The sequence below is a fragment of the Diplotaxodon limnothrissa genome, linkage group LG18, assembly GCF_057381915.1.
Source record: "Diplotaxodon limnothrissa isolate DT_005_m linkage group LG18, D_limnothrissa_male_GT1.1, whole genome shotgun sequence".
NCBI lineage: Eukaryota > Metazoa > Chordata > Actinopteri > Cichliformes > Cichlidae > Diplotaxodon > Diplotaxodon limnothrissa.
In genome coordinates this window covers 4,470,950-4,479,883 of record NC_140613.1, presented here as the reverse complement: position 1 = coordinate 4,479,883, position 8,934 = coordinate 4,470,950, and the positions used below count along the sequence as shown (strand labels likewise).

The window sequence follows — 8,934 nt, the reverse complement described above, 5'->3', positions numbered from 1 at the left end:
CAAATGTTTTTGTATGTTTGTTTGTTTTGTGGCACAAGTTCCCATTTTCTTCTACAATGTTACAGCTGTACCATACATTTTATTTCCGTTAACAAATGAAGCCAATCAACATCATAATATGATCTCATTTTCAGATTTTAACATTCATTGCACTCAAGGCTGTTCATGTGTCTTCTCTGTCCAAAATGTGTTAAACAAATGTGAACATGGTTTGAAAAAGGAGTGAAAGAAGCGATCTATGTCCACTTTGAACAGAGGTGGTGGCTTACGACACCAACTGTCTGCCATCTATAATCCAGAGATTATATCTTTGAGATCCTTTCCCAGATGCCTTAACGCCCACTCACATTCACTCACAGCCTTTTGACCCCCTTGGCTCATGTGATTAGGTAAAATGGTAAATGGTAAATGGCCTGTATTTATATAGCGCTTTACTAGTCCCTAAGGACCCCAAAGCGCTTTACATATCCAGTCATCCACCCATTCACACAGGTAGAGGATCACTAGGAGGACCAGACATCAGCTAGTTCCTTTTAGTTTTAATCATTTAAATTTGTGGCGCTTGGACCTTAAATTCTTCCTGTACCACTGAAAATACACTTCAAAGCTTTAATTAAAATCTTAGTAATATTAGTAATATTTGTTTATTTATTTTATTAAGACCATGAAAGTTTCACATACCTTTTCTGTGTATCTTCATTTCAGATGGTATCCAGCACTCTGAGCCTCTCCTGCCCGGTCCAGACGATGACACTGTTTTGAAAAGTCTCGACAAACAAATAGACACAAGTGATAATGGGAAAAATTAAAAATGAACAAATGTGACAAATATTTCAAGAGCACTGTCCGAGTGACTCAAGTACTGACACTTTTATTGGAAAAGTTAAAAGTAGAAAACATTCACGTAGCTGCTGCCAGTTTCACAGTTGTGTAACTGTCTTTTTAACCAGCAACAGGGAAAACCAAAAGTAAATATATAATTAAAATGTGTATTGGATGGAGAATTTTAGGGTGTTTCTCACCATGTCACTATGATCTGAGTCCATATTTCAAATTAAAAGCTGTTTCGCTTTATTGTTTGTGACAATTGCCCGCACGTGAGAAGACACGTCAGCGTGTGGTGACTCCGCCCCAAGGTGGAGACATCTGCTCAGAGGCAAAACACCTGTACTCACCCGGACCATGGACACAGCTGCTGCTTTAAAAAGCACCTGAGACCTCAAAGGCCAACAAGTAAAAGAAAAGTTCACAGACTGAGGAATCTTCCTTTGTGAAAACATGAACTCTGAACTTTGAGGTGTTTCAGGATGATAACTACTTCAGTTATTCTCTCAGATTAGTTTGACATTTTCTCAATTAGATTTGAGTGAGATCCTGGAATGAAGACGGACAAAAATTGTTTGTTCAACAAAGTTTTCTTTATAGTAATAGTCTTCGGTTTGTTCATATGTTTCATCACGACAAGAAACATATGAACAAAATCAGGTTTTAGATCCCCCTGAAAACTTTGGTCTTCCAAACAGGAAAATATAAATGTAATTTATATTAAGAAGGAAACAAAGTTTTCAGTATTTTATATATTATATAAATAAATATAAATATTTAGTGTTTTTAGTATCTAATAAAAAATACCAGTTTTTTTTTCAGATATTAAACAAAAACTTTTAAATGTAGTCATAGATATGTTTAAAAATGTACAAACTGGTGAGAAAAAACAATTGTCATAAAGGAAACCCAGCCTATTTCTCTGTTAAGGTTTATTAAGTGGAAGAGGAAAAAACAACATACAAATCCATCAATACAAATACAGAGAGCACAAAAAATTTTAGATTTTCATATGGAGAAATATTTTTATACATGAAAATAATCACGAGCAGTGATAGGCTACAAGGCTAAAGAGTAACAGGAAAGAGCTCCACTGAAACAAACAAGATGCTCAGGTACCACCCATAATATCCAACCGGTAGCTGACCATTGTGCAGGCGCAGAAATGCCACAATATTGCTGCAGAGAAAATAAAATGGAAACTAAAATGCAGATTTCAACCTACAATATGAAAGACTTCAGTCTATTTCAGTTTAATGAACCCAGCAGTGTCTCCAAAATTGTGGTAAAACCAGAGTCCAGCATAGAGCGGCTGAGTGAATGTGGTCTGGACTCTGTGGAGGAGAGTCATGGTTTTAGTGACACTGTAGAAGCACAAAATACCTGCTCTGTGATCCAGGTACACTCCTACTCTGGAGGACCCAACATTTGAAATAGGAGTTTGAATGTTGTTATGCCAAAATGTGGAACTGTTTTTGGAACAATCTAATGCCCAAGACTTGACATTACGCCCAAAGGCACATTCATTCCTCCACCATGCTCTGCTAATGTTCTTGTATGCGACTGCTATAATAACTCTCCCTTTCCTCTCCACCTCCCAGTAACAACGTCCAGTCAGACTCTCTTTACTCAGGACCTGCAACCATCCAGTGAATTTGTCTTGATGATCAAAATAAGACTGTTGATGCTTCATAAATGTTGCTTTTCTGTTGTCCTCTGATAATAACAGCTGTTTGTGTGCTGTGTTTGGATCCAGTGTGATTTCACATGAATATTTTAAGAATCCAGCTCTGGTCTTTGGCTCTGGTTGTGGATCTGGCACTAAAACATCCACTTCAGTGACTGTCAGTGAGATGTTTGTCCGTTCCTCTCTCAGAATGTCCTGTAGTTTATCTCTGACCTCTGACACAGCTGCTGTCACATCCTCAAAGTAGCTCAGAGGACGGATATTGATGCTGGATGAGTCTGTAGACTCACTGAGTGCTGACAGTGAGGGGTAGTTGTGTAGAAACTGGATGTGATCCTCTGTGTGTGAGAGCTGCTTCAGCTCAGCATCTTTCCTCTTCAGCTCAGTGATCTCCTGCTCCAGCTTCTCCTGAAGCTCTTTGACTCGACTCACTTCAGTTTCCTGCTGGGATCTGATCTGCTGCTTCACATCAGAGCTTCTTTTCTGGATGAGATGGATCAGCTCAGTGAAGATCTTCTCACTGTGCTCCACTGTTTGATCAGCAGACTGATTGATGGCCTCCACCTCCTGTTGAAGCAGCTTCACATCTTTCTCTCTGTCCTGGATTCTCTGCTGGATGTTTTGTCGACTCACCTCCAGCTCTCTCTGCCTCTCAGTCCTTTCTGCTGCAGCTGAGACTGTGTCGTGGCCTTTATGTTCATCCACAGGGCAGAGATAACAGATACTCTGCTGATCAGTACGGCAGAACATCTTCATCACCTCATCATGACGAGAGCAGATGTTCTCCTGGAGCTTCTTGGAGGGCTCCACCAGCTTGTGTTTCTTTAATGGAGCCACATCATAATGAGGCTGAAGGTGTTCCTTACAGTAAGAAGCCAGACAGACTAAACATGATTTCACAGCTTTTAACTTCATCTCAATGCAGAAATCACAGGCCACATCTTCAGGTCCAGCATAGCAGTGATCAGCAGGAGCAGCTTGGAGTCCAGTCTTCTTCAGCTGCTCCACTAAAACTGCTAACATGGTGTTTTTCACCAGGACAGGTCTCGGTGTGAAAGTCTGTCTGCACTGAGGGCAGCTGTAGACTTTCTTCTCGTCCTCTCCATCCCAAAAGCCATTAATACAGTTCATGCAGTAGCTGTGTCCACAGGGAATAGTCACCGGATTCTTCAGCAGATCCAAACAGATCGAACAAGAGAAAGTTTCTTGGTCCAGCTGAACTCCTTTCTGCGCCATTTCTCCTCTCAGTGTCAGCGACTGTGTGAGTTTCACTTCCTTATAACTGAAACTAATGCAGTAAATGGGGCCTGTCAGCTATTCCACGTCACTACATGCTGGTTATGTCATCCAGGGAAGGACGGACGTTGTTTTGCTGTGCTGTATTTTAATGTGAAGTGTACATATTTATTTTTTATATTGCATGCATTGGTTATATTTTTGTGCAGTGTTTTATTTAGTTTGCATGTTTTAGTTGCCGGCAAATTGTCCTGGAGAGACTCCGCCTTTTCCCCCGTTTTTACTAATTGGACACACCTGAGAGAAAAGAAAAGGTAATTTACAGAGTGCTCAAGGACACATAAGAGGTTTGGAGCCGGTGTTCAACGAAAATGTAACACGGAGAATGCGAGACAGACAGAGGAAAGACACAGACGATCAGAGGGGAGAGCGAGAGACGATCAGAGAGTAGAGATGATCAGATGGAGCAGACGACCAGCGACTGGAAAGGGGAAACGATCAGAGGAAAAAAAGGCAGATGACCAGCGACTAGGGACGCGTAGCGGCAGTCTGGTGGCAATAACGACAAGAGCCAGCTCGTGCACTGCGGGAGAACAGAAGCAGTGAGACCGCGGTGCCGATTGCAGTTTGAGGAAGCGGCGGGCGGAGTTGAGAGCTCTGCCCACCCGGGTAAGTCTTTGACTTATCCTTTTTATAAAGTAAACTGCCAAAGGAATAGTGACTGCCGCTCCCTCCCTTTCTTCAGTGCACCAGGACGTGGAATGCGGGGAGGAAGGCGAGGACTCCGCTGGGTTTCCCTCTTTTAATACTACGCTGGACCTCTTAGTTTTCTGTGACTTTTAGGCCGTGGTGGATTCCACTGGACTTTTAATGTTGTGTGTTATTGATTTTTATTGTGTCTTCCCTTGGCCAAGGTTGTTTTAATTCATTTTATATTTTTAACTATTTAAACATAATAAATTATATTTTTAATTCTACAGTTTTGTTTCGTGTGCTTTTCCCTCGGCGGCTCCATTGCTCTGCCCGTTTTGAGGAAGGTTTCCTTCCTTTAAAAAACACAAATCACCTGTGGAAAGAAGATAAGAGAAAGATAAAACTCAGCCTTTCCGCACCGGTGTCACAGTTACACCCATCTTCAAAGTTTAGATCTGAAGGGGAGGGAACACAGAAACATGTGGACAGAGAGGAGGTGCGGAGTCAGAGAGTGGGAGGAAGTGGGAGGTTTATCAGACTGTGTGTCATTAACACTTTTTATAACGGAGCATTTTTCACATTTTAAAAATACTATTCAAACTTTTTAAAAATTATCTTCTACATCTGCTAAATTAATCATTTTATTCATTTCAATAACCACTGACACTCTAACTACATGTCTCTGGACTCTGAGGAAGCCAGAGTGCCCAGAGATAAGGACAACATGCAAATCACATCGAAAGGCTTGTACAGATCCTGCACAGGACATAGTATGAGACCAGTATCACCTTCAGTGTCATACACACTGAATTGTAATTGTTAGGGTGCCTGGGTCGTTGACCCAGAGGTTTAAGTTTTCATTATTATTGTACTTTGATTTTTGCCTTTATCATTTCTAGTCTTTTGGTTTCTTTGTCTGAGTTGTACCTGCTGGTTTCTGTTCTGTGTTGCCTCCCCTGTCTGCTGTATCCCCGTGTCAAGTCTGCGTCTCTGTGTTATGTTTCCATTTTTACTTTGAAAGTCCGTGTCTCATGTTAATGTGTCTGGTTTTGCTTCCTTTGTCTTTTTAGGCCTGAGTTTCTGTCCAGCCACCTGTTGCTGCTGGAGGGTCCGAGAGGCCCGTCCAGTCTTCGTTGCCTGCAGTGCCACCACCTGCTTCTCCATCTGCGGCTTCCACGCTGTCGTCGCCTGGTCCTGCCTCGCCTGGTCATGAATAAACTCTATGTAGAGGGGAAATGTACATACCAAGTCTACATTTGCACAAAAGTCTACAGGAGAAGCAGCAAAAGTGCAGACATTCTGAGCAGATACTCTGTACAGATGCTAGTGTTAGAAATTCTCAAGTAAAAGTAGAAATACTGATTCAACTTCTTTACTCAAGTAAAGGTGAAAAAGTCAGCAAGAACAAAGCAAAAGTAAAAATCAAGTTTTTTGCTGGATGTCAAACATATGAAATACTCTTGAGCAAATTTATTTAGCAAAATCCACAATGGTATAACCATGCAAAATAAAAGATGCCCAAGTGTGCACCCTCATGCTTGTCTTTGAACTATATGTGAAGCGTACATCTACAGCTGAAAAGAGACTGTTTCCATAATTTGTGAATTTACTGATTTGTTGTTAATGTGACACTTTTTTTCATGAACTGCAGATGATGAAATTCTCTTTATTTGAGAAAATATATCCTTATACTAGTAACAACTTCTTTACTATGTGAATAAACTATTTGAACAACTAAATCAGAATCAGAATATTTTATTGATTCTGATTCTGATTCAGTTAATGGGTTCAGAGTGAAATCCAATACACACAGTTTAGTTTAGAATCACAAATTAATCTAACCCCACTAACTACATGTCTCTGGACTGTGAGGAAGCCAGAGTGCCCAGAGATAAACACAAGGACAACATGCAAATCACACAGAAAGGCCTTGCACAGTTGCACAGTGCTGTAGGCCTTAAAGCCTTTCAATAGATATAAGAAGATGGTTAAGGCAAGAGATTACTATTTTGTCTTTTACATTGGTGCAAATGGAGGAATAAATGCCCAAAAAAGAAAGAAGGTTTTTAAAATTGACCACGTAAAACAGTTCAAGTACCTCTGTGTTTACGGAGAGAAGGGGATATATGTGGCGGACAGATAGTCGCTTCACCAATGACCTGGGCTACTTTGAGCTGGTTAACATCAACGACAAATGTAAGACTAAGTGCACAGACACAATTGATAATCTGGACAATAAGAAAATCCAGATATGTTTTCCACAGGGAGCAATACAGAAATAAAAGATGTAAAACAAGTAGCCATCCTGGGCAACAGAAACAGCAGAATCCTCCACATGCATCAAATATTGCAGAGCGCAGGGGTGGAATGATATCAGTCACAGATGCAGCGCTGCAGAACGGAATCAATCTAAAAACAGCAATCAAAGAAACAGGCAGCAACATTGGCCTGAGGAGGTTTATGACCTACTTTGTCAGCATAAAGAGTAGATTCCTCCAAAACTCTTTCCAGGAAGCACTGAAATGCAGGAATGAGAACTTTGGAAAGATCCGACAATCTTTGTTGTTATCTGTTTGTGCTGCTTTTTAAAGGAACAATTGGATTGTTTATAATTTGCAAGAGTACATGTATTTGTTTGGTTGATTTAGCAGAAGCACTGTGGAAAATTTTACAAGGACGTGCGCTTACATCCATGTAACAGTACAAGAGAGGCACGGCTCAGCAGGTTCTGAGGTACCTGTTTACAAAATGTTGTATCCTATCTAAAGATTCTTTACAATTTTACATTGAGAAACATTATTCTTGAAATATTTGACCTGTATGAAGTATCATGTCTTAAATGTATTTCACATCATTCATTTTTGAACCATAAGACTAACAAGCTGAAATGTAACAGGAGGGAACTTAAATACTGACTTAGCTAAACCCTATGACACACGAGGGGGAAGCAAAATAGCTGCCCTATAACTACCTAACGCAAAACAATTAAGCAAACTCAAACACCCCCTGGCAATGAAGCATGTTGTTCAGTCCAATGAGGCTGTCAGCAGTACTTCCGATCCCCCAGCCTTTTGCCAACTAGGAAGGAGAAGCCAAACCTGCAGGTATCTCAAACAAAAAGACGTATTAATAAAACATAAAACATAAATTTGACCATGCAGTGTTGATATGGGTGCACTCCATATAAACATTGTAAGGTGTGATGGAAAAGGTAAACTAATTTAATAAAGAAACAATATAATAGACAATAAATAAAATATATTTAAAGTAGGGACTGCAAAGTAAACTAAAGTGAAGCAAACTAGTGGTGAGGTGTGGAGCTCACCATGTGTGGCTTGGCATCACAAACAAAAAGCCAACAACAAAATGCAAAGATGAAAACCACCGCAAGAATTTTTTAAAGCAATCAAACCACTGTGAATTCTACTTTAGAAACAAGAACAGATAGAAACGAAGGCTGCAACCTGACTGGTTACACGTTTGTTACCTGTTGAAGTTCAGAGTTTGGCTGCTGTGCTGGGGTCAGCATTGCTCAGCTTTAACGTCACTCTTGGTTCTTGGCTAGCTTAGTGTTAAAATGCCATCTGTGCAGGTTGTCTGTGCGAAGTTGTGTTAGCAGGATCATGCAGCTGTTTCTGTCCTGGACACAGTTTACACTTTACCATCTCACGCTTATCCTTTTGTTTAAAATAAAAATAAAAAAGTAATGTCCATGTCCAAGCTGTAGACTGTGCCACTATTTTCCTCCTGCAGCACACAAAATGAGATCAATTCCACAAATTTACCCACTTGAAACCAGTTCTCTACAAGAACTTGATTCTTTTATATAGTTCAATTCATTTTTATAGATTTGGCGCCAAATCACAACAACAGTTACGTCAAGGCACTTTATGTTGTAATGTTTTCTTGTTGTCATGTCTGTCGTTGTCCACCAGGTGTCTCCTTTGGATCATTTTTTCTGTGTAACTGTTGTTTTACACCAGTGATCAGAGTTTTGTTTGTTGGTTTTTTTGTGGTTTGTTTCTTTGTTTGGATTTGTTTTTATCCACATTTGTACATATGTCCGTATATTTTCACCAATAGCTATGACAGGAGATGGGACAACCCTGGAAAAGTAGTGCCAAAACAACCATCTATGCCTAAATGTCTTCAAGACAAAGGAGGTGTTTTTGTTAAATGAAAGGGGGGCAAATCATTCATCTCCCAGAGATTCACAAATCTCACACCGGCAGGCTAAGAGAGCAGTCCATATCTGACTGAAGAGAAGAAAAATCTAGCACGGAGAGGCTGTGAGTCACAACCAGTAATGCTGATGCTGCACTGAGAGACCATGGGAAAAACTGATAAGTTTGCAGTTTATAAATATGAAATAAAACACTTCAGTGCTTTAAAATTTTTAATAACTTTGTCCATGATGACCTAAATTAAAAAACTTCTCCATATACTGATTGAAAGAAAAACATTGCTTTAAAAATCAACAAGTACGAGATTGA

At 40.1% G+C, this 8,934-nt stretch overlaps 1 protein-coding gene across 3 annotated transcripts; it reads right to left on the bottom strand.

The window, feature by feature from the left end:
- Positions 1 to 2,068: 2,068 nt before the first annotated feature.
- LOC146612899 (tripartite motif-containing protein 16-like) lies at positions 2,069 to 3,748 on the bottom strand. Of its 3 annotated transcripts, none has more exons than XM_085378354.1 (2): positions 3,202 to 3,748; positions 2,069 to 2,667 (listed from the first exon to the last, which is right to left on the bottom strand). In XM_085378354.1, the coding sequence occupies exons 1-2, from the start codon at positions 3,746 to 3,748 to the stop codon at positions 2,069 to 2,071; spliced, it is 1,146 nt and encodes a 381-aa protein (XP_085234480.1). The 3 variants fall into 3 exon arrangements, with proteins under 3 accessions (XP_085234480.1, XP_085234479.1, XP_085234478.1); XM_085378353.1 differs by having other exon boundaries at positions 2,069 to 3,238; positions 3,398 to 3,748; XM_085378352.1 differs by having other exon boundaries at positions 2,069 to 3,748.
- Positions 3,749 to 8,934: the final 5,186 nt, after the last annotated feature.